This window comes from Clytia hemisphaerica, unplaced genomic scaffold, assembly GCF_902728285.1.
Source record: "Clytia hemisphaerica strain Z4C2 unplaced genomic scaffold, Clytia hemisphaerica genome assembly, whole genome shotgun sequence".
In the NCBI taxonomy this organism is placed as follows: Eukaryota; Metazoa; Cnidaria; class Hydrozoa; order Leptothecata; family Clytiidae; genus Clytia; species Clytia hemisphaerica.
Window position 1 is genome coordinate 157,825 of NW_027104338.1, and position 24,296 is coordinate 182,120.

General features: G+C 35.7%; 2 protein-coding genes across 2 annotated transcripts in view; one reads left to right on the forward strand and one right to left on the reverse strand.

The window, feature by feature from the left end:
- The window catches only part of LOC136817974 (probable E3 ubiquitin-protein ligase HERC1), a 108,119-nt gene that overhangs the window by 76,339 nt on the left and 7,484 nt on the right, over nt 1-24,296 (forward strand). The window contains exons 39-57 of the mRNA XM_067074328.1: nt 687-766; nt 3,216-3,776; nt 4,117-4,266; nt 4,460-4,642; nt 5,410-5,503; nt 6,526-6,655; nt 6,955-7,021; nt 7,636-7,902; nt 8,510-8,688; nt 9,007-9,081; nt 9,468-9,586; nt 10,147-10,330; nt 11,008-11,112; nt 16,889-17,053; nt 17,437-17,646; nt 18,121-18,451; nt 18,759-18,940; nt 19,439-19,594; nt 19,879-20,104. Coding sequence (XP_066930429.1) covers nt 687-766; nt 3,216-3,776; nt 4,117-4,266; nt 4,460-4,642; nt 5,410-5,503; nt 6,526-6,655; nt 6,955-7,021; nt 7,636-7,902; nt 8,510-8,688; nt 9,007-9,081; nt 9,468-9,586; nt 10,147-10,330; nt 11,008-11,112; nt 16,889-17,053; nt 17,437-17,646; nt 18,121-18,451; nt 18,759-18,940; nt 19,439-19,594; nt 19,879-20,104 — 3,464 coding nt within the window. The remainder of the gene's footprint in view (nt 1-686; nt 767-3,215; nt 3,777-4,116; nt 4,267-4,459; nt 4,643-5,409; nt 5,504-6,525; nt 6,656-6,954; nt 7,022-7,635; nt 7,903-8,509; nt 8,689-9,006; nt 9,082-9,467; nt 9,587-10,146; nt 10,331-11,007; nt 11,113-16,888; nt 17,054-17,436; nt 17,647-18,120; nt 18,452-18,758; nt 18,941-19,438; nt 19,595-19,878; nt 20,105-24,296) is intronic.
- LOC136817856 (putative leucine-rich repeat-containing protein DDB_G0290503) lies at nt 20,250-24,091 on the reverse strand. The gene is made up of 4 exons (XM_067074188.1): nt 23,771-24,091; nt 21,563-23,387; nt 20,696-20,929; nt 20,250-20,453 (listed from the first exon to the last, which is right to left on the reverse strand). Exons 1-4 carry the CDS (start codon nt 24,089-24,091, stop codon nt 20,275-20,277), a joined length of 2,559 nt encoding a protein of 852 aa, XP_066930289.1. The 3' UTR covers nt 20,250-20,274.

Here is a 24,296-nt window from a genome sequence, read left to right on the forward strand (position 1 = left end):
TAAGATTTAATGTGTTATGCGTTTTTGCAAAACGCTATCTCGTCTGACTGATTGTTTTCATTTTTCTTCTTATTGCCTTATTATCTAGCTTTCATCATCAGGTAGGTCCATTCAGCATGTTGCTTGTTTCCTTTAGAACAAAGCGGGCTTATCTCATACTCCTAATAGAATTGACTTGTTCAATAAGCTTTTTGATGAAACGCATTCCTATCTAGAAAAAGGAGCTCTAAAATATACATTTTCATTCCTACATACGAATGTATGTAAACCCTTGTTTTTGGCCATGAATTTCCCAGGTCTTAAAATAAAATTTGACTCCTCTTAAAAAAGTCTAATTTTATACTATGCTTTGAAATGGACCATGCTTCGTTTAGTCCTATAAAAGTTGCCACGGGACCTGAGACTTGGCCCCTACTATAATGGCTCCGTCTGAATAGAAAAGATAGTTAAGTTATTGAAAGCGGAGATAAGTAGCTTTTAGCTACAATCATAACAACGATATTTGGTATACTAAATCAAGAATTCACCATGATTTCACTTCATCCTCCCTTCCCCCAAACTTCAAGGAGGACAAAGGAAACTGGTAATACATCAATTTAAAAGTTTTTTGACCTTATTGCCAATATGTTGTGGCTATGATGATGTAGTCGGCTGTATTCCAAAGGGAAATCTTTTTTTTTCTCTAGATATCCATTCAGTTTAGAAGAGGTGAAAGAAGCTCCTGATTTCCTTGGCGAACCGAGACGCTCCTCGCACAAGAACCAAGGTATGAACGATACATGGTGATACAAGGTCTTTTACTTTGCCAAGTTATGTTTTTTCCGCCATTATGAAAAAAAAACATTCGAATCTGTAGAGGCGATCCCTTACGCAAATTATTAAAACGTCTTAAGTTCTATAACCTCTAAAACAAAATTTGAGCAAAAAGAAGTTAAAAAAGTTACTATAAAGTCTGTCTCAATATAGTTTGCAGTAGAGGCAAAAAAGGCTATAACTTTTGATAGAATGCGAATTAGATGGCAATTTTGTGCTTGTTTAAAAGATAATCCGGAGTGGGACGTTATCAACATGGATCAAAGTTCTTCCGTCTCACAGAAATTATTGTCAACGTTTTCTATCTCAGTTAGAAATGGTTATTTCGCTAGACTGGAGTCGTTTATAATGCGTGTAATACTATTAATACCAATACTACTAATAATAATACGGGATTTAGTTTGTATAAACGACTGGAAGAATCCGGTGTTCCAGCCTTATAGATACATGGGCTAGCTACGCAGAAACTTGCGTAGCGAGAAAACAATTTATCAAGCAACAACAAACTCTCAAAACGAAATCAACTCAAATGAAAAACTTTCAATACACGTTTTTTTTTTTATAAGAACGTCAAAATTTTTCGAAGCCTTCGGATGTTCTTAGTTTTTTGGATTTGAAGCCTAAAAATGTTCTTAAAATGTTCTTATTTTCAGCATTTTTTGAGCATTTTGATGTAATTTTTTGAGAAATTGCATGCTTTTAAGTCTCCAAAGCCTTAGTATGTTCTTAGAATGTTCTTAAATTTTTGGGCCTCGAAGCCTTATGTTCTTATATAGTTTGTTCTTATATAAAAAAAAAAAACGTGTACACAAATCCACACATATTCTTTTATCTCGAGAATTATTTTGAGCAGGAAAAAATTATAATTGCAATATTGACACTTTTCTTTTGTTTGGAGTTAGTGCACAAAGGTTTCTAGACGACTAAAATTGTTCCATTCATTACTTTTTGCTTTATTTCTACTATGTATAAATTAGTCGTCTAGCTTGCTAGACTATTATTTCGCAAGAAATAGTGATTTTATTCTCTAGAATGATTCCATCAGAAAGAAATCTCTTATTAAAACTGTGTTTATGGCTGATTTTACTTACATTTTTAGATGGATATATTTTCGCTGTATGATAAGAACTTTAATTTTAAGAACATTAATTTTAAGAACATTCTGAGTTGTTTTAATTAACAAATTTTAGTGCTTTTTTTGCCAATCTTGGGGGTAAAAATCTGAAAATTTTCTCGCCCTCAGAAAATCTTTATCAAGAAATTTTCCGTCCCACAGAAAAAGAATGTTTTGACCAATGTCTCAAAAAAGAAAAAAAATTAACAAATCGAAAAAGGAAGATGAAAAATAAAGAAAACAAATCAACTTCTCGTAGAACAATGCTATGATCTTCATTTTTATATCAGAAATTCTTTGATCTTAGAACGTCATAACTTGAAGTCAATCAGTGATAAATTCTGGACTGTGCCTTTGAACAATCTTTTAACATTAATGACGTTAAAATGATAATTATAGGACGATTATTGAAAAAGTTGATTTTCTTCTTCTTCGTTTTCCGATATGTTTTTTAGGTTTTTCTTTATGATTATACCGTATTACTTCGAATAAACGCCCCCTTCTTTTAAACGCCCCCTCGAATAAAAGCCCCTCCCAAAAGGAAAATTATTTAATAAACGCCCCCTCAAATAAACGCCCCCTTCGAATGAACGCCCCCTCTAGGGGAGGGGCGTCCATTAGAAACTTATGACTTTAATACTTCAATATCAGTGTTGATTGGGTTTGAAAAGGAAGATTTTAGTCATTTCTTGTAACCAAAGCAGTTTTCGATGCAATTTCAATCGTTTAACCAAAGAAATTTTGCACTAAAATCCTTATAAAGAACTAAAACAAAGGGTATATTTGTTCTAAATATTCGACTTTAGACTAAAATAATTCAATAAACGCCCCCTTCGAATAAACGCCCCACCTAAAATCGAAAAAATTTAATAAACGCACCGGGCGATTATTCGAAGTAATACGGTATTCCACTTCTGTTTGTCTTTTCAACAAGCGAAAAACTGCTATCTAGTTCAAATTCTATCAGAAGTTATAGTCTTTTTTGTCTCCGCTGCAAATTATATTGAGACAAACTTTAACCCTTTAAGTGCTAATGTCGTACATATCAGACATGGGTTATGTAGGAGGCGAAGCCCTCCTGTAATGCCTAGTTTGAGTTAGAAATCGTCATTTTTGGTCTAACTCGTATGAATTGGATTGGGCTTCATGGCCACCCGTTTGATTTAAAAAGCTCAAACGAGTTACTGAGACGGGGTGTTTTTTGTAATAGTTTTTAAAACAAGCTTAAAATCCGGTTAAAATCCATATAATGGCCCTCTTTCATTTCATTTTTCTTGCTTTCCTTTAGACTTGGCTTCAATCAGCTCTTTACTGAAATTGTACAAAAAAACACCACAATCTGATATCGCCTCTGAAACAACAGTTATTGAGCATCTAACCACCGAACAAACAAATCGCCTTGGTAAACCAAGTGCAGCATCTTTGCCAAAACTACAAAAATTATGCCATATCGAACCGGTGACTAAACCAAGTGGGCAATCACTACCAAACCAAGCAATGGCCTTGAAGACCTTCGAAATGGCTTCCTTTGGTTTGAAACGTATCCAAGAGAAATCGAACCAAGTTTACCACTTGAAAATAATACTAGAGATTCTAAACGTTTTGGTGACGTCATTGAAACCTCAACAACTTGGATTTGCTTTACAGAATCTTGGCTTGTTCAATATAGACGTTTTATTTCATTTGCTGTTAGAGGAAAGCAAACTACATATATTCTCGTCAACGGCCTCCACAAGGGATTGTTTTGAGAATCTCACCAACGCTATTCGAACAATCTTGATGGAGAAAGATGGAGAATTATTCAATACTGTTAATATGCTTTCAAAGTTTCTTATCCTACACACTGCAGGTAAGAATTTCATCCTAACGCTAGTGATTTCTAGGTTAGTCTATGACATGGAAATTTCATGCTAGAAAAAACTTCATCATACCATCAAGTAGTTAAATAAGTTTTTTCGATTTTGTTCTAATCCCGTTTGTTTATCGACGAAACTGTAACGATGCAAAAATATAGAAAGTATGCACTCGAGCTGGCACACAACGTTGTTTCAACGTTCATCTAACGTTATATGGACGTTTTGAACGTTAGATAAACGTCGAAAAAACGTTGTGTGTCAGCTGGGCTCAAGCACACTCGAGCATCGTACATATCGTACCTATCAAAATAAACTCTATTCTGATTTTAAAAGGTGATCTTGAGACCAACAAAATCAACGAAAAGCTTGGCGCAAAATCACGGAACAGTAGCAGTAGCTCTAGAAGTAATGAGAAGAATTCGTTCGATGTCAGAGAAATGCTATTCAAAGTACAAGTCCTTGTGGAAATTGTCTGCCAAAATGGTAAGAACATTACACCATTGGCAGCTTTTTTGCGAGTTCTTGCAAAAAGCAAATAACCACATAAGTAAATCTGTTTAATTTTGGACCCACAACTCTGTAATCCTTTTTACTGAGTTATCGACGGTGAGGTTACTTTTTAATGAAGCAGTCAAAAATGTGAATCTGTTTTCAAATCTTTTTCACAATCTTTTAGAATGCATTAATCTCTTAAGACGCGTCTACAACGGCTCATTGATCAAACTTATAAACGGGTTAGCATCATGTCTTACTGCCAAGAAATCCAAGCTCAAACCATGGGCTGCAATGTGTTTGGAAAAGATCTTGTCCAATTTGTTCTTTAAAAAGTTGGGCACCTCATTCCCGCGCAATTCTGATAGTAAGTGATAATCTATCCTTGTTTTCATCATTGTATTTAACTTTTTAGTACAGGGAAGTCTCCATAACTCGAACACGCACGGGGAATACAAATTTGTCCGAGTTTAGGTTTATAAGGCATTTTCAACTGGAGGGACTATAAAACTTGTTCGAGTTAACTAGTCATTCGAGTTAAATGGCTCGAGTAATGGAGATCCCACTGTACAATTTGGCCATGAAAAGGCGGGACAGAAATGTCCTGATAATATTTGCTTAACTTTAATGACCTGATGACCTAGTTCCGTTTTTCAAAAAGTTGTCTATATACCTTATTGGGAATTGATAATCAAATGATAGAAAAAGAGTTATTATGACTATTTAGTACCCTGTAAGATGAGCGTTTTAACGGATTTTTTATTCAAATGGGACTTTTCCACTTTTTCGAGACTGTACTCCGCCTATAAAAGGCGGGATGAAGACAAGGTTGTTCAATCAGTCATCAAGCCGAAGATAAAAATGATTTTAGCGGAACTACTATCTATATTATATTTCACCACGACGGAATATATTCTATAGTATTTATATACATCTATCTGTATATAATACGAGATTTGTGGTCACTCCTAGAGCGGTGTTTTACAGCCCTAAGCCAGAGGGCGTATACCAATGGCGGTATAGTATTGAAACGTTTGGTGTATACCAGAGGTTCTGTACAAAGTGGACGGCAGGCGGTATGAATTGATATGCATTTTGAAATACTTATTTAATCATTGTCTGTTGTTTTTCAAGGTATTGTCAAGTACAACAAAAGCTTTGGGACCACGTCGATAAGTACCATTAATCATTTTACTGCTAATAAAAAAAGACAGATTTACGCTGTATGGTAAGTTACACTCTTTTTATAAGAGCCAGTAAATTTTTGTTGAGGCTCGGCTTTTTTCATCTTGTTTGCTCAGTTTCTGTCTAGACAGAATAAACATAGATGGTAAACATGAACATTTATTGTTTGAGCATTACCCATCAAAGTTTGAGCTTACACTTCCTCATTCCAATATTATAAGGTTGATTCTAAAAAAGCTTATAGAACTCCAGCATTTTTGGACCTACCATTGGAGGTCCTTAAATTTAACCTTCGTTCGTTCGTTCGTCTGTTACCAGCTTTCTCGGGATTGGCTGATTAGCTTTTTCTGATTTTTGCATAAGGATAGAGGGTAAGGTTCCTTAAAAAAGTGACTTTTTTCGAAAAACTTTTTTGGCCGGATTTTCGAGAACAATTTTTTTTCGCAAATTTGAGCCAAAAAGTGCCTAAAAAAGGGCTTTTTGTGAAATTGCTTCATTAGTTTTTCCTGATTTTTTACACAGTAAAATTGTGAGAAAAAATTAATTCTCATATTTTACTTTTGTATCCGTGCAATTCAAATTAACTCTGAAATCCCTCATTTTTATGGTTATTAATTGTGGCGAGTCATTTCATGAAATAATCCCCTCGGAATATCTCCAAAGGTTTTAATTTTAAAATTGTATCTTGCTCATGCAAACTGCAAATTTTCTTTATTTTCGCAAGATCCAAGTTTTTCACGAACTCGGTCTTAAAAACTAGATTTAGTCCATCTCTAGCTGAACCAAAAGAAATGTGATATCTTTGATAAGCAGAAAACAGTTCGGCAACGGCAACTCTTCAATCGAGACTATTCTCTCGCCTCTTCGCTTTGCGCTGTATAGTTTGTTTTGAGTGACCGAATTGCCGGCGCCGAACTATGGTTCTACCGTGGTCTACTTTTATAAAGATGGCGCATTGTTTTGCTCAACTGTCGTTGCTTGTGAATAACAGAGTAGCTCTACCTAGTAAGATATAAGATATCTGTGGATTGATCAGTTTAAACAGTTTAACTAACGCATTCTTAGTGATGACAATGGTAATTGTATGATTGGCAGTTGGTTAAATCTGAGATCGATTACAATAGAATCGATGACGTCATCGCATGCGCAGTGTTCTCTGCATGTTCGAGGGATCATCCGGAAAGTAGAATTCAGCGTAAGTGTGTTACAATTAATTTTTTCAGCTTTTAACATTCAATCTTGATGGCTTGTGACTCATCGATTCATCGAGTCACCTGAGGAAATTGCCGTTCTAGCTTTTTAAAATGAATTTAATTTAATAGATCTCCTTGCGCTCGATCGTCAAAGGGCGACATTCTTTTCGAATTCGAGAAAGAGTTCAAATTAGCTTATACATCTCTTTCTCACTCAAGAATCTGTGCAATTCGTTTTAAGGCTCAGATATGCTAAGCAAGACCTAAAATTCCTGCTTTTAATTTTCTCTTTTTCTTTTAGCCTTCTAGCAAATACCTGACAATACTAACAAACGAAACACTATACGTTATCGAAATCACTCTTCAAGGTAAATAATTCCTCTCTGTTTTCCCTTATTTCGACCTTTGTTTGCCACTCTAATAGAGATGAAGCCATTTACCTTATCGGCCAAAACTTAGTCGGCCTTAATTTTAGTCGGCCTTAATTATTAGTCGGCCCTAATTTTAGTCACCTCGTCAAAATTTAGTCACTAAGGGCAGACTAATAATTAAATTTTGGCCATTTCTAAATTTTTAGTAGGCCCAAATTTTTAGTCAGCCCTGATTTTAGTCACCAAGCCAAAATTTAGTCACTTAAGGCCGACTAATTTTTGGCCGGTAAGGTATTTTCAGTCTTTAACGCGTGACCCGCGTGCTTTTCACACAAACGCCAGATTGAAAATGAAAACCTTTTTCGGAAAATGTACAGCATAAAAACAAATAAAGCGCTAAATCCAATTCGTCCCCAAAAATTCAGCGCAAATTTTAAGGTGTCCTTTTTTCTTGCTTGCGAAAGGTTAGAGATTCACCTTTAGCCTTCGGCTTGAAATTCAATTAGAAAATAACACACATACAGAAACTGAAAACTCGTTACTGATTCTGCTTTGTCAGCATTAAGAGGCGCACCTTCTTGGTATATGAGCAAAATGTTATTTATTTTCAGAAATACGACATGTCAAGACTTTGGACATGAACGAAGAAAATATCACATGCTTCAGCTGGCCTCTGGTTACAAGACCTTCAGAATATGTCATTGATAATCTACTAATTGTTGGAACACATACGGGACATGTGTATGCGGTCGAGATTACCACCATTGAGCGCGATCTAGAAGATATTGATGTTGATGATGACGAAAATGGAGATCAGTGCAGTGAAATGAATGCCGGATTCCGATTCGACAGAAGATGCGTGATTTTCAAAGCTAATGGTATGTTTGATCAACCCCTCGAGCTTTTTTAAATTTTTATATGGGAGCATCTTGAGCACAGACATCTTATATGAAACACTTGATAGAGCCTCTTCTCACCTAGCTGAGGCAAAATAATGCCTCATCTTAAATAAGTAGACCATAGTTTGGTGCCGACGATTCGCTCGTCTCCTCGTTTCATGTCATGCAGGTTTTTTGACTGATTGATCGAATTGCCGGTACCGAACTGTAGTGAACTACTATGGTCTACTCAGCAAGGATGGTGCGTTATGTGCTTCAACTGCAATGGCTTGGGAAATAAAGAATAGCTCTATCTAGTGTGCGATATGAGATATTTGTATTCTTGAGAGGCCTAAAAGGCCAACCCATACTCACCCCCCCCCCTCATCCTTTTTTTGGATTAGTAAGTATTATGGGTAATCTGGACCACTACGCGCTAATGACGACTTACAATTGGTCCAAAGTTTGAAAAAATATTTGAAGATTTTTGCGTCCAGCCAACTGGAAATCCTTACTAGAGCGCAACCAGTCCTGATTACCCATGATTCATTTCGAATGTGAAATGGCCTACAAGTGTTCAATGCAAGTGACGTGTACCTCTTTTCAGATGAAGTGACATCACTGACGTGTCTTCAACATTTCGATGACGGTCTGTTCCAAGTGAGTGAGTCAAATGAAGTCATTATTGCCGGTTACCGATCAGGAGTGCTGTGCGCGTGCGCGTCCAACTCCAAATCGAATTGCGGTGAACCGACAGTCCATGAAGTTGAGAAACAAGCGTATAGAGTAAGTTCCATTTAATTCTTCGTCAGAGAAAGTCATGGGACGCATTTTTTAACAAAGAAGACGTTATAATTTTACATTGGATTTAACTTACTGCCAGTTTTGTTTACTAAAAACGAGTCATGGAAATTTCGAGCTGTAGAGACTGGTTTATAATGTAAGGCATTGTTAACTAAAGGTACCAGCGAAATTGTTCGGTTTATAGAGGTTCGAGTTATGGAGACTCGACTGATCTTAGCTAGTTGGCCACGTAAGAACCCTTTGGACCTTATCCTTTAAATAGTTAGTTTTCTGAAATATTGTGTTTCTATTTTTCTTTAGAGCATGATAATGGACATTCAATATTGTGGTGATGGGAGTTTGTTTGCCACTTTAGCCTCCCATCCGATCGTAAAGGTAACTAAGAAATTTGACTCATTTTGCTATCGATTAGTATGTCGAGCTACTTACGCCGTTACTGCCGATGCAATAACTTTTTTGATAGAAATTATTGCTTGCTCTTACATTTCCGAAATATACGTTAAATTCTAAGTCGACTGTTATACAAGTTAAAGCGTTTGAATTAAACTCAAGTAATAGGAACCTCTGAAATTGTATCGTCTCTCCACATGATTTCAAATGTCCAGCACCCATACAGAAAATACGATACTTTTTCAGAATCTAAATGCCTCATAACCCTGTGTCCACTCTAGGACTTTTGATTTGAAATAAAAAAATACGTTACAATACGTATCAGAGAAAATTAGCCCTAATTCGATACTAAGCGATAATTTTATTCTCAGATTTGGCGATTATCAGAGGACAAGCTGGATATGATATGTTGCTGCGAGATGGATTCTCAACTACCATCTGTGATGTCATGGAGCTCAAAACAAAATACTGAAGGTTATGAAATATCCATGTAAGAATTCAAAGTTTTCTTTCAATCCAGGACTCGCTCACCTAAACTTCATCGGTTGTAGATACAGTTGACGCTCTCTAATTCGACGTTCTATTATTTGATACGCTCCATTATTCGAAAAGCCGATTCCCCTTGAAATTCGAATTAGAGAGCGTCAACTTTATAACATTTAACAAATCACGCACATCACATTGTGTTTACGCTCACGTCACCCTCAAGGTTTTTTTTAACCTTGGATTTTTCTTCTTAATTTTTGTCAATTTATTAAGACTGCGTTATATCTCTTGAGGGAAGAAAATAAGTCTGAAAAACTCTAGCCTGGAGGATATTTACTGTCAATGCTTCAAGGATTTTAGTCAGGTTACCCACATTTTTATAGGACTCATTAAGATTACGTCATGATAAGCTCATTCTCTTAATTTACACTCTAAGCTTTACTAGTTAGGGTTAAGATCATAAGTGTGTTATTGTTTCAAAACAAAGGCGGTGATGTAATGTAAGACTCCGCGATGGGGTTTAAGGTTTATAATTTGATCAATTCTTTTTCTTTCTATTGTTAGTGGTTATCACACGGGAGCGATTCGTATTTGGGAATTCCACTCAACAGATGACTTTCAAGAAGAACCTACAATCAAATATGGCAATCACCAGAAGCCTGTCAAACAGATCTGTTATAATAAAGATGGTTCCATTCTTGCTTCATCCTGTTCGGAGAAAATTGTCATAAAACACTGTCGAGAAAACGTAAGCATTTGTTGTAACAACTTAAATACGGAACAAATTGTCATAAAACATTATCGAGAAAATATAAGATTTGACTCAACAAGCTATTGTTTTTAACAACTTTATACATTTTTTTTATAAGAACCAGTACATTTTTGTTGAGGCTCGGCTATTCTTTTTTTTTACACTCGAATTGTTATTATCCTGTTCTAATTTTAGGGCACATTTGGAATATTTATGGCTTGTCACCCTATTTTTATCTTTTTTAACCTTAATTTGCCCAAAATTCAGTCATTAAAGGCTGAGGCTTGTTCTTAAATTGTTCTCTTTTTTTACAATTTATGAGACTCATTGTTCTGATAAAAAAACGTGTTACAGAGAATCTGATCTACCGCGATCGGGCGGATACTCAGCGAGAAGAATTTTTTCTAATCCCTTTATAATCCCTTTATAGTTGGAATAGTTAGCTCTTTGATTAGTCAAAAACTTTATATACAGGCTAGTAAGGACTTGGGATTTGGAATTATTTTTTTAAACCCCTTTGACCTTAAAAGTAGAAATTTTCTAAATTACTCTTGATGGTGGACAGTGGCTTTTTTAATGATGTGCTAGCTGAACTGACTTCCGGCGCATTTTAAGCCTCATTTTTTTTCGATTAATTTTCTTTGAGGCGCAATTTTTTTCCTTTTGCTATCTAGATGTTTGAAGAAGAAGCGATTGACGAAATCAAAGAATCTCAATTTTCTGAATGTCTGATATGGTTGGATCAATTCAATCTTTCTTATGTTGACACCACAAAAAAGGTTTGCACCCAATTAAATTTGTAACAAAAACGTTCTAGTATAGTAAGTAAGTCACCCTGCGACCGCAGTCCTACTTTTCATAGCTAACTGTCCACTCTTTCTTGCTGGATTGCTCTACTTACCCTTGATCCTTCTCTTGATTGCTAAAAATCAAATAGGGAGACATCAAGTACCATTTTTATACTAAGTTCGAAGTCTTTATACAACCTTGCCCATCGTATCCGGATGCTCTACCATTACACTACGGTCGCTTTCTTTATCTATATATTAGTGAGGTTAAGTAAATCGGTATAGTCATGACGACGGACGAAAATGTAACAGGCTAGTGCGTTTCAACCAATCAAATTTTCTATTTTCACTAGCCTGTTATATTTTTCGTCCGTCGTCGCGATTATGCCGGTATACTTAACCTCACTATTAATAGCCGTAGTCTGTACGTCTGTTTGTTTTCTGTCTGTTGTCTGTGTGTCACTTTTTTTTCTCGCAAGCAATGTTTTTGATTGACAGATCGGATAGAGCCTGGCTTAGACTTAATTCAGCCTTTGTTTTGAAATTTAAGGCCAATCTACATTTAGTTTAATTTCTGCCCAGGTTTTCCCGACTCTGTTGTTCTCTTTTCTTTTGTTTTATATGTTTTCGAATGTATTTAACGATCGTATCCATCAATGACATTCGAATTCTTTTCAAAACAAAGCAAGTTCCTTTTATAGAAAAGCACATTTCAAATGTAAAACAAAACAAAACATAAAAATCAAAAAATTTTTCGACAACAACAGTCTTCAAAGGGCGATAAAAAGCAAATGGAGAATGTGAGAATTAGTCCACCTTCTTTCTTTACATAAAAACATTCAAGTCGTCGTTAAAAAGTGTGTGCGTCATTTTACATATTTAATTCGTAAGCAATTTAGAATACACGGGTTTCGAATTAAATCTGGCGCGAGAGAAAAAATCAAGTAAATAAAAGGAGCGATAAGGGGAAATGCCTTATAAAAGGTTGATAGATTTCCTTTCTTCTCTTTTGAAAGCCAGGTGTTCATTCAAAAGATGTTTTTCTATTTTAAATTCAATAAAAGAAATATGATTAAACGATTGACTTTTTATTTTAATGTTTTTTGTTTTCATAATGACCCATAAAGTCTGTCAAAATGGAAAAATGAGCTAAAATTGCTTGATACACGGCCAATTTTCGTTCTGTTTACTTGATATTTTTCGTGCAAATTTACATGGGATCAAAGCTAAAGCTAAGCAAAAATTTAATTCGAAACCCGTGTATTGTCTTATTATTTTTTTTTATCTGAAAAAAAATAAAGAGCGGCTCTCCCTTTTTTTCCTGAAGAATTGTCATTTATTTCACTCCTCTACCATTACATACAATTTTTTCAAATTATCGAGAATAGAACGGCGTATTTAACGCGAGCGAAGTGACAAATAACCTAGACGGCCGACGGGGACGTCCACTGGAGTTTAAAAAATGGACCCTGTCAGACATGAATTATATCTGGTATCTGGTAAATTTTGGACCCTGTCAGAAAGAAAAATATAAAAAAAAATCCGATTTTCACCCTGAAAGTGGCCAAAATGACTAAAAGTTCACGCAAAGTTGAAAAATTTGAAAAAATCCACCCTGAAAATTGAATTTCCAAAAGATGACCCTGTCAGATAAAAATCTTGAAAATTAGTAAATTTAAGATCCTGTCAGATATCTTCAGAACCTAAAAAAGAGACCCTTACCAGCGGCACCTCCTCGTACCCAATTTTGCCTAAGTGCAAACTGCGGGGACACTACACAATTCAAATATGGTTAAGAGATGAGACACCCGTTGGAGGGCTAGAGTCATACTTTGAAGAGATTCCTTTTTTTAATTTTTGATCGTGCTTTTAAGCCAGCTTCAACATCCAAAGGACTTTTAGTGTGTTCAGCTACAGCTTAACCGGCGTGCGACGCCGGGTACCGGCTAGTTACTATATAATACTTATATATAGTTCATACATCTCTATATTGTGATAAATATTAAATCTAGACGAGTTAACATGATAAACAGATACAGATAATTTCTTTTAAACAGGTCTATTTGGGACATAGTACTGAAATTATTTTTCCAAAATCCTAAAGCTATGGTTGACTTAAACTTCTTTGAAGTAGGTAATGTTAAAATCCTTAAGATTTTAATTGTATCCTGTTCAGTTTTTAGAATTTAACTGAAATTCTTACCATTAGATAGAAAATACATACTTTTGGGGTACAAAAATTTGTTGTTCTAAAGATATGACCAATTAAAGAGAATGTGTCATAAAGGGTGTCCATTTCCATCTCTTATAAGAGCTTATGAAAAATCCCGCGGTAATTTTCGCCAAAGTCCTCGTGGTCCTACCCATGGTGAATCACATACTTTAATTGGTCATTTGTTCAATTTATTGGCGTAAGAACACTATAATAATAGCAGTTTTTTTTTTATATTCATGTTAAAATAATATTCTAGCGCCAACAGAATGATGACCTACTAACCAAAAAAACAAGAAGTCTCGTACGGTGCCTTTTATTTAGGTCCAATGAAAATGCTCTTAACGATTCAACATGTTTTTATGAGCATTTCCTGTACATAAAAGAATTTAAACTGTTTTTAGCTCATTTAGCAAATTCTGAAGCTGTTTAAATTTCCCTCTTTTCTACGAAAAGGGACGATTCCTCTCAGTGACGCTGGTAAGGATTACAATAAAAAAACCAATAAAATATCCCATTGGGAATAAATTTCAAGTCTTTGCATAAAAAGGTATATTAGAATTCATTTCTGATATATCTATCTGCAATAGTTTTCATTGAAAACAATTTATTTATTTTTTATTTTTGTGAAGTGTTAAGTAAACTCCAGAGGCTATAAAAATGGATCTGATGGAAAATCTAGAACCGAGAATGATGAATTTGAAGAAGATGGAGACAGATGCAAGACTTTGCTCTTTAGAAGAAAAACTGTTTTCAATTCAAGAAGAAATGAAATCATTAAAAATAAAAGAGGGTAAAATGCAAGCTTTTGGCATCATCAACAAAGGTTTTGAGGACTCAAAAGAAGGAACTACCCAAGGAAAATATGAACAAAAGAAGAGTGAAGAAGAAAGAAGAAATAACGTCGAAAACAAAATATCCCAGCACGAAAATCAAAGTTACGCCGAGGGCCTGACCATCCATGGTCTGAGTAGAATTGCCACAGGAGGTCCGGGAACGAGAGTTGTTTGGTCACTTTTGATCGTCACTTCCTTCATCATTGCCATTATTATTTCAAAAGAACATTGGGATGCTTTCCTCGACCATCATAGTCAAACGAGCACTAAAATTGTCACCCAAAAAGAAATGGTTCTCCCAGCAATAACTATTTGCACTTACGAAGAGTTGCTCGTATATCGTCGTCGATTTATTAAAAAGGGACTAGTCGGAAAACGTCCAAAATTGATCAAATTTAGTGCGATGGATTGTGCAAAAGATTTGACTAAATGTGGTTATAATGGAACAACCTTCGTTAAAGTGCAAAATGCATCGGCAGATTATGAACATAAATCGCTCCAGAATGATCTTGTGGTGTTTGACAATACTACAAATTGCTTTACCATCAGTAGCCAAATACAGAAAGCACCATCTGACGTTCTTACTGCTCGGATTGTCGCTAAGAGAGTAAGAGGCATCAATGAGTGGAGCGAAATATATATAAACCCCTCTTTGGAAACCTTTCCTCAAGCATCTGCTGCTGTCTACTGGGCCGCTGAAGGCTTCTATCATGTCACCGTTGAAAAGAAAATTATAAAAAGACTCGGATTACCGTATACTGATTGCGTTCAAGGATCAGGAACTTATGAACAGAACAAATTCACTGGGAACTACACCGTTAACAAATGTTTGAAAGGATGCATTTTTGAAGAGGTTCTCATACGTTGTGGCGCTATACCAGTCATGTATAAAAAGCACTTGCGTAAACCTGACAAGTTCGACAACAAAACGGGAATTAATGAAACCTTTGCTTCGTCCTGCTTTAATAAAGTCGAAGAGGACAACATCCTGGCCACGAAATGCAACTCAAGATGCCGCCTGGACCCTTGTCACCAAGAAGAATTTAGATTGATTCTTTCTCAAAATCCGGTCAAAACAGAAAACTTTTTAGAACTTGCATTCACATATAAATCATTCTTACTGGAAATTATTGAAGAGATGCCATCTTATCGTTGGCAAGAATTATTTTCGAACTTTGGTGGATGTGTTGGTTTGATGACTGGTGCGTCGATTCTTTCGATCGTCGAATTATTTATGTTCAGCGGTATAGTTGTCACGAACTTGTATTTCAAAATTAAGAACAAGGTTCAATTAAAAGACTAGATGGTAGTTTGAAAGGTTTCTAGAGATTTTTTGGCGATCGTTTTTTAATTTTTAATAGATTTAACCGCAAGTTGTCTATAGATATCTAGTCATTTTTTTTGATATCATGAGAATGTACGTACACGTAAAGACTGATTCGGCGAAATCCAGTTCGGCACTATCTTCAACCAAATTTCAAGCAAAATGTATCGGCAGATTATAAACATAGATCGCTCCAGAATGATCTTGTGGTGTTTGACAATACTACAAGTTGCTTTACCATCAGTGGCCAAATACAGAAAGCACCATCTGACGTTCTTACTGCTCGGATTATCGCTAAGAGAGTAAGATGCAAAACCCAGTTCGGCACTATCTTCAACCAAATTTCAAGCAACTGTCTGTTCCTAAATGACTAATTTTCACTCACGAAATGATAACAACAAACAAGAAACTATGCGCAGGTCCAAACGGGAACACTAAAAGGTTTGGAGATGAGCATATTCTTTCTGCCATTTCTTAGAAAAATGCATGGCTGATTGTGGGAGAAAATGACGTCACGCGGAATCGGTCTATTGTGTGATTAATGTACTGAACTGAACTGTAATTACATAGCTTTATATTTTAAAACAATTTTTCAATAAGCACCGAGTTACTTTCAAAAAATTCTTGGATTAAAATCTACTTCTATGCAAGTTCATTCAGAACAGCCGTGGGACTTAAAATTCAGCTTTGTGACCTTCAAGTGGTTTTTGCTAATAATTATTATGAAATATTTAATCATTTGTCACTTTCCAGATTATTTTTTGCCATAGCCATTTTCCAATTTACGTGTTTAAAAATCCTTACAGATTTCGTCTTGTAAAAAAATATTTACTTTAGGCGTACAAACTCTCGCGACCAGAAACTTTCGCGATTTTCGCGAATTTTAGCTCTTTTCGCGAAAGTAAATGTCTTTGAAAAATCTTGAGAGGGTAATTCGCGAAAGTTTATGCTCGCGAAAAAAATCTTAAAAGAAAATTTACTCAAATTTTCCTCTTGGGTGATAACAAGGATAAGATTTAGTGTAGATATATTGTGCAAAAGTCCATCAATTGTGGATTGAATACATTTAAGCGATCAAAACACTGGTTTTTCAACGAAAACGTGAATTTTCTACTAAAAATATACCTCATTCGCCCGCTAGTTTGTAATAAAGTAAGCCCATTAAAGGTTTGACTTTAACTTGTTCTAGAACATAACAATTGCAGTGGTCGAACTCTATAGTTAGAATTGCATTTTGATTTGGTGTGTTTGAACAAGTTTATCAATTTAACAGTCCATCATAACCATCGTTTGTATTAAAATTAATTCCTCTATATTCGAAGCTGTTATTTCTTTTCCAATGTTAAACAGGTATTTATACATAATGCTATAAGATTTGATTTTGTCTTGTTCTAGAACATAACAATCGCAGTGACGTCACTGCCACCACACGAGAAATTCATCCATGATATTTACAGTGTTATACAAGTGAACAAACAACATGAAGAAGACGCAACCTACATCGCATCATTTCTCAAAAACTTGGATGCTATCATCGGGAGACAATTTAAATATGAACAGGTACAAGATTTTGTGTTTTTTTTTGTAAGAACCAGTAAAGGTAGACTCGCCTATCTGCTCTTATTATTTCCACACTTTGAGCCTCGAATTTATCTTATTCCGATGTTTCCTTTTCGGGCAACTTATGGAATATTCTTACTTTTTTTTCGGCATTTTCAGCCGTCGGACGATTTTATATTTGCCACACACAGTTTTGAAGGGTTTGGTCTGTGGCGTCAACCTTTTAAATGCTTTATTAGCTTAATTCTCCCGTACTTATTTCAAATTGGCCTTGGAAAAGCCTCTCCCAATACGAATTTAACTGATCCTACATATCCTGAGTGTAACTATTTTACCCTTTTTACATTTTATAAGAAAACTTTGTTTCTCTCGTTTGTTTTCAGACTATCACAAGTAACAGTACACACTTGGTGTATTCAAATTACATGCAATCTCTTTTCAAAATTGCCGTTCTACTCAAAGCTGGTCAACTTGTCAGTCCACCTCTACCCAGTTTTGAATCGACCATTCTCAGTGGTCTAGCATTACGTCATCGGACACCGTTCCCAAGAGATTTCGTTGATAGTTTGGAAAATGTTATGCAAAGTAGTAAGGTAATAAAGAATCGTTAATGACATTCTTACTTTCATTTTTTCATGACTCTTTCTTTCAGTAATTTTTCGTAAGACTCGGCTCTTCTTATTCCTGATATCTCGTCATCGGTCGCTAAAAGGTTAAATGGGCATTGTTTGTTTTTTTTTTTATTGGGTTTAGTCCAGTGAGATTTGTAAAGACCCTGGAAGCAGTTTTCCAATTCCTATAACCAAAATCTTTGAACGGAGTGTAATGATATAGGTGTAAATGTACCTAATGTAGCGCAGTTTGTGTACATTTTTTTTTTAAACTCCTTTGTGGGTACCACTTTCAACTGAATAAACTCTAATCAAAGATGGCGAGTATACCTTAGGCCAGGGTTTATAAAGGTCAATGGTTTAGACTTCTAATGTGGAAACCTCAGTCTTAATTATTTACCATGGCTATAGTTCGCGTCTCAATTCAGTCATGACTTTAAGTTTTAATCTATCCAGGACAACTCTTACTGGACTTTACAACAAGACCAGCAAATCATTTCATGGTATAATAGTAACCCAAAAGACTGGGAACCAAAGATTTCTCAATCCATCTACGCTTGGGGATCCGGTTGTCACGGCCAGCTTGCAGAACTAAAGTTAGGTAGGCTAGAACCTGACCTCGTGACCACGATAACGTCTGTCAGATCTATAGTCTGTGGGCAAAACTGTACGTTTATTCTTCAAACAAATGGGACGGTAAAGGCATGTGGTGAAGGTAGTTATGGGAGACTGGGCCAAGGGACGTCTGACGATGAACCAACACCAACAACTATCGCTGAACTGCAAGGTATGTATGTATCCATGATAGGATCGTTTTGCGTAACTTCTGCTTCCCTGATGAAATCGGGATATTCCTTTCTTGGGAACTAATTTTCTTGTTTTGATGTCAATTGCCATAACTAGGTCTCGCGAAGTTTGATTTGAAATCTGTTACCACCCCTGGTGTTTTAGGAAAATAAACTTTCAATAGAAACCCCTTGACAATCATGAGATCAAGTATCACATACAATCAAGTATCGCATACTTTAAAATGATTAAGTATTGAATTTTCTGTGGATTCCTAACTCTTGAATTTTGATTTTCAACTTTTTCAGGTTACGTCATCGTCCAGCTGGCCACGTCTCTCGGCGGTGATGGTCACTCGCTAGCGGTTGCTGATACTGGCGAAGTGTTTAGTTGGGGTGATGGTGATTATGGGAAGTTAGGCCATGGAAACAGTGACAGACAACGTAAACCCAAACAAATAGCTGGTCTTCAAAGCTTTCATGTTATTCAAGTGAGTTGATATCACCGAATTCTAAAAAATAGAGATAGATGGACAAATATTTTCGAAAAAAAATTGCCGCAGTTAAGGCTACCATTTTGATTGACAGTAATATCTATTCCTCTCTTTTTATGTTTTTATGTACCTTCACTTTCTTATGGATATGACCACTGAAATGTTTATTCCAGTCTTCGTTTTAGAGTTGTTCGGTTGATTTACCTTGGATACTGAAAATGTAGTCAATGATTTTTTTTCGAAGTGTTTTTGTAAATTGTAATGAAATTAGAAATTTGTGGACCAAGTAATCACTGTTTTAAAAACTTTTAATAATCTTGCGATCGAAGGAAAAAAAACATAGAATGAATTGTTTTGTTTAAAACAATGCGCTCGTTAAGGGTAGCACAGTAGTGAATGTCCCATGTAATCCCAAGTTAATTTAATATTAAAAACTTTGACACCATCCAAGTATTAATGATTACATTTCGTTTCCATTCACTCCTTTTCCAATAGGTTGCATGTGGCTACAAGCACTCTGCGGCAGTGACATCGTGTGGTAAACTATTCACTTTCGGTCAAGGAGAGAACGGCTTATTAGGGGATGGAGGAAATTCACCCAAGAAAATCCCTCAACAAGTTCAAGCGCTCAAAGATGAACACATCGGGCAGGTAATGAATGATGACTTTTTTCTTCGGCACTAATGGAAGTTTTTTCTATATCTATAAAGTTAACTCTCTCTCTAATTCGAGCCTACCATTATTCAAACCTCTATTATTCGAACTAAAAATATCCCTCATCTAGAAAGTGGTATTATATACTTTCTGTCTGTAATTCTAAGAAAAACTTTGGTCCCTGAAGACCGAATTGGAGAGAATAAACTGTACCTCCAACTCATAACGAATAAACTATCTCTAGTTAAAGAAGACTTCCCTTATCATGATTGCTCATTTAGGTTGCTTGTGGACGCAGTCACACGCTAGCTTTATCAAGTGATGGAAACCGTCTTTACACTTGGGGCGATGGAGAGTTCGGGAAATTAGGCCTGGGTTCCACTACTTCAAAGCCGACACCCAATATTATCGATAGCCTGCGAAATGTTGGTCTGAAGAAAATTGCTTGTGGAACGACCTTCTCTGTGGTTCTCGGAAATAATGGTCTCGTTTACACTTTTGGACATGGTAAGTGTCTCGATTGCCTGTAATTCTTTTGTGCGGGAACGGAAAATGTAATTTGCACTTATTGCTATTGTTTTCGAAAATCATGGGGGGGGTTTATTTTTATTACTCAGATTCAAACGAACAGTAATTAAAGATATTTTCTTCGTATTTCTATATTCAAGTAATTTAATCTACACTAACCAAACTGCAGGTACTAGTGTACCAATTATGTACATTATAATGCAAACCAGGATGAGTTTGACAACGACGTAGTTTCTCCAGCTTCTGTCCTCTGTTTTGATGTTTTTTTGAACAACTCCAGGTTTGTCTGTTTCACCCCTCACTTTGATAGAGTGTCCGCCTTCTACAACTAAAAAATAGGGAGAAGAATTTACAAAGCTCCGATTTCTTCCATTACGATCCAGCCTATGATTATTGTAGATAAAAATCTACACACCTTTTATAAAAACAATTTTTCGGAAACAGGCTCAATTCCGCCCAAACTAAGAACGAGCTTAGAATAACCCCAGCCTCAGATTTCATAAATAATGAAATTTCATGAAAATTACTCAATTGATTCTTATAAAAAACGTGTTTTCAATTATTAGTTACCTTTATTTGTGTGATGGTTTATGCTACCGGACACGTTGTCCTTGGGATCCTCATTTTGTGAATTCATAATTTTGTTCTTGACATTGACAAGATTCTTTGTTAAAGGTGTCAATGTTTCTTTTATTTGTTGTTGTTGTTGTTGTTGTTGTTGTTGCTTAGCTATTTTATGCTGAGCTACGTCCATTTTTGTTAAAATGGCGTTCGATTTTGGACGGATCTTAACTTCTTTCCTCACTATAAATTTAAAATAAAAATTTCACGAGCTTGATTTTTATAAATAGTTGAAGCCGGGCTTATGGTAGTAAATCAGGAGACGGACGGGAGAGACCAAAAAGAACAATGAGCATTTTAACACCAAGATATAACTACAGTACATTTTTAACTCGAAATTATCCTTAAAACTCGAACAATCCTCCCCTGGGAATTCGAGTTGCGAAGTCTTTTATACTTTAATGGCATAAATACATTTCGAAGATTTAAAAATATTATTTAACGAGTGGAATTAATGATTATTGGGTTTGAAAAAAACATCAAGAAATAAAAGTACTCATGGGGCCCATTCCGGCGTATAACGTCAAAACAACGTTCAAAATTGTGGGCTGTGATTTAGCCAGTACTAAACTCTTTTTTGCAGAAAAGAACCTTGATTGGGATGTTTTCGGCTGAAGGCTAGATAGAAATCTTACACCACCTCTAGGATGACATGACGGAACTTATTGCTTTCTTCGTTTTCAAGCGGTATATTTTCCGAAATCGATAGATTTTATTTTCAATCCAGCGTTTGTGTGAAAACCACGCGTTTTGGATGGGAAATGATTGGCTTTCTAACCCTCTCGGGGCTATAAACTCTATGGAACTATTCCTCACCTCTTTCTGAAAGCTTTGGTATGTTACATCTTTGAATTGCAATATTAGATATATCTTTTGGTTGACATTTTCCTTGTTTTAACTTCTCATTTTCAAGCTCGTGAAATTTCTTCAATTGCTCTTCGGCGGTCTTCAATTTATTTTGTAATTCTTCAAACTCTGTCTGTTTTAAACATGCTGCCTCCTTTGCGTCATGTTTGTCCTTTAAAAGAAGCTGGTTAACCATTTTTTCTACTTTGACAGCTTTTGACAAATCTGCCAGTCTGTCTTTGTATTCCTCAATACGAGTGTCTCTGGCGATAAGTAGTCTGTTCTGTTGTAACTGATAATGTCTCATCTCAACAAGCCCACCATTAACCTCCTTCCGTAGTTGACCAATTTTACAAGCCATCTTTTGACACTCGATACTCTTAACGTCAAACCTGGCCTTCAAATGTTTATTCTCACCTACCAGGCTACCATTCTGGTGTCTCATGTCTCGACCTCTATCCCATAATTCATTGTACTCTCTTGCCTGCTTTTCAATCAAATCTCGATTTTGTTTACTTTCTGTTTCCAACTCATCATTAGCTTTCTGAAGGCGCTCAACAATCTCTTTTTGTTCTTTCGCCACCTTTCTTACATCGGTCAGCATTTCTTCTAGCTTACCAGACTTATGTCTTAAAGCCTCATTCTTGAGCATCATTCTATTGTTCTCTTTCAGTAAACCATTCTCACGTTTTTTCGTATCATTGTTATGACCTTTTTCTTTACTTAATAACCCCTCTAGAACACTTTTCTCATTTTCTAAAGTCTCAATTTCGGCTACAAATTTTTCTTTGACTGCAACCAACTGTTTCTCATACTCCAAACTTTGTTGACTTAAAAGCTTCTCTAGCTCTTTATTTCTACTATTCAAATCTTCAACAGACTCACTTTCAGTGAGTAATGTATTGTTCACCTCAATCAATTGGCTCTCTCGTCGCAAACTCTCTTGATTCTCAACTACCAACATTTCTTTTGATTCTTTCAAGACTTTCTCTCTTTCCAAACACTCCTCAACCTTCATTCTCTCACTCAACAACGATTTCTCCAAGACTATTTTCTCTTGTAATAACTCTCCAATCAATTGCTTACTACTCTCATCATTTGAGAGTTTCTGAATGAGCTGTCGTCTGAATTTCTCTTTCATGACCTCATGGTCCTCTATTTCATCATGTATTATAATCTCAAGTTGGCTACATCTCAACTCATCCAGCTGAATCTTATTTTCTAAAGACTCGACAGTCTCTTTAAGACATTCTATCTTCTCGTCTCTAGCCTGCACAATCTCTTTTAATGCAGAAATGGTGTTATTCCTGTCATTCGATTCCTGACAAATTCTGCTGTGGAGTTTGTGTAGTTTTTGTAATTCCTCCTTTTTGGAAGCAAGTTTGTCCTTGAGATCACAAAGTATCACTCTGTTGCAAATTTCTTTATCTTCAAATTCTGTTTTGAGCTTTCGAATCTCGAATCTGTAATAAGCGTTTTCATCGTTGTGCTTTTTTTCCAACTGTGTATGTTGATCTGCAAGATTCAAAATCTTATATTCTAGATCCCGACAGTGTTCTTTGCCAAACTGAATTTCGGTCTTTTTTAGCGCAAGTTCATTCTCTAAGGTAGCAATCATTTGGTTACTTTCTAAAGTCTTTCTTTTGGCTTCCAGTTTAAGGTCTTGTATCTCTTTCTGTTGAGATAGACTTACAGCTTCTCTATCTTTGACGCTATTGTTCAATCCAATGATCCACTTATGCCGCTCCCCATTCTCCGTTTCGTATGAAGATAACCTTCCTTTCAATGCTTCGATCTGAAATAAAAATCGTTTACTGAAAGTAACTTTCTTTGAAGCAATTTCCTTTTCAGGACTTGTATCACTTTTCATCATTCATAGTTACCGCCCTGGTCTTTCTTTGATTTCTGATGGGGTTTAGAAATCGGAAGTATTAAATTAGAAATTGGAAGTATTAAATTAGAAATTGGAAGTTTTAAATTAGAAATTGGAAGTATTAAATTAGAAATTGGAAGTATTAAATGAAAAAATAAAAAGACTGTTGAGATTTACGTTACCGATACCGCTCGGTAGAGAAGATTCAGATCGGCCTTGTATTCTGATAGATGAAAACGGTTTAAGATGTGTCTCACTTAATCCATTCAAACCGGCTTTCCGGGTTAATGAATGAAATTATTCACCTCTTTTTGGAGCTTGAGAGTCCTTATCACAGACAAACTTGGTGAATCTTCTACGGATGAAATGGACAAACTTTCATCATTATCGTCAGTGACAACTGTTTCTCTCCTCGACTGAACTCGTTCAATGACATTTAAAGCCGCTTGGAGCTGAGAATTGACGACATTTTCGACCTCTTTTGAGTCCAAATTTTCCCCTGCATCATCTTTCTTCGTATGTAAGAAATGGCTTTGTTGCTTGGCTACTTTATACGTCAAAACCTCTTTATGTGTTAAAATTGCGTGTTGCGATCTTTTGTACTTTGTAACAGCACCCAAAATCATCATGACGTAATTAATTTAGGTCCTTTAACATGCTAATATAATCACCAACTTTAAGTCACTGAGTACCGGAAATTTCATCAATCTTTTATAAATATTTTCATTCTCTCTTTAATTGCTGTCGATCTTTTCCTAATGACTTTAAACTGACGTCAAATAAATTTCACTGTTTAACGTCAATTTTACGAAGGTTTTTATTGCACATGCG

What these genes read in the sequence shown, in the direction of transcription:
- LOC136817856 (XM_067074188.1), bottom strand. Translation starts at nt 24,091, where the DNA reads ATGATTTTGGGTGCTGTTACAAAGTACAAAAGATCGCAACACGCAATT. An exon ending in CTCTCAAGCTCCAAAAAGAG is followed by an intron (nt 23,388 to 23,770) that starts GTGAATAATTTC and finishes TTTTTATTTCAG; the next exon opens with ATCGAAGCATTGAAAGGAAG. An exon ending in ACCAAAGCTTTCAGAAAGAG is followed by an intron (nt 20,930 to 21,562) that starts GTGAGGAATAGT and finishes TTAAATTTATAG; the next exon opens with TGAGGAAAGAAGTTAAGATC.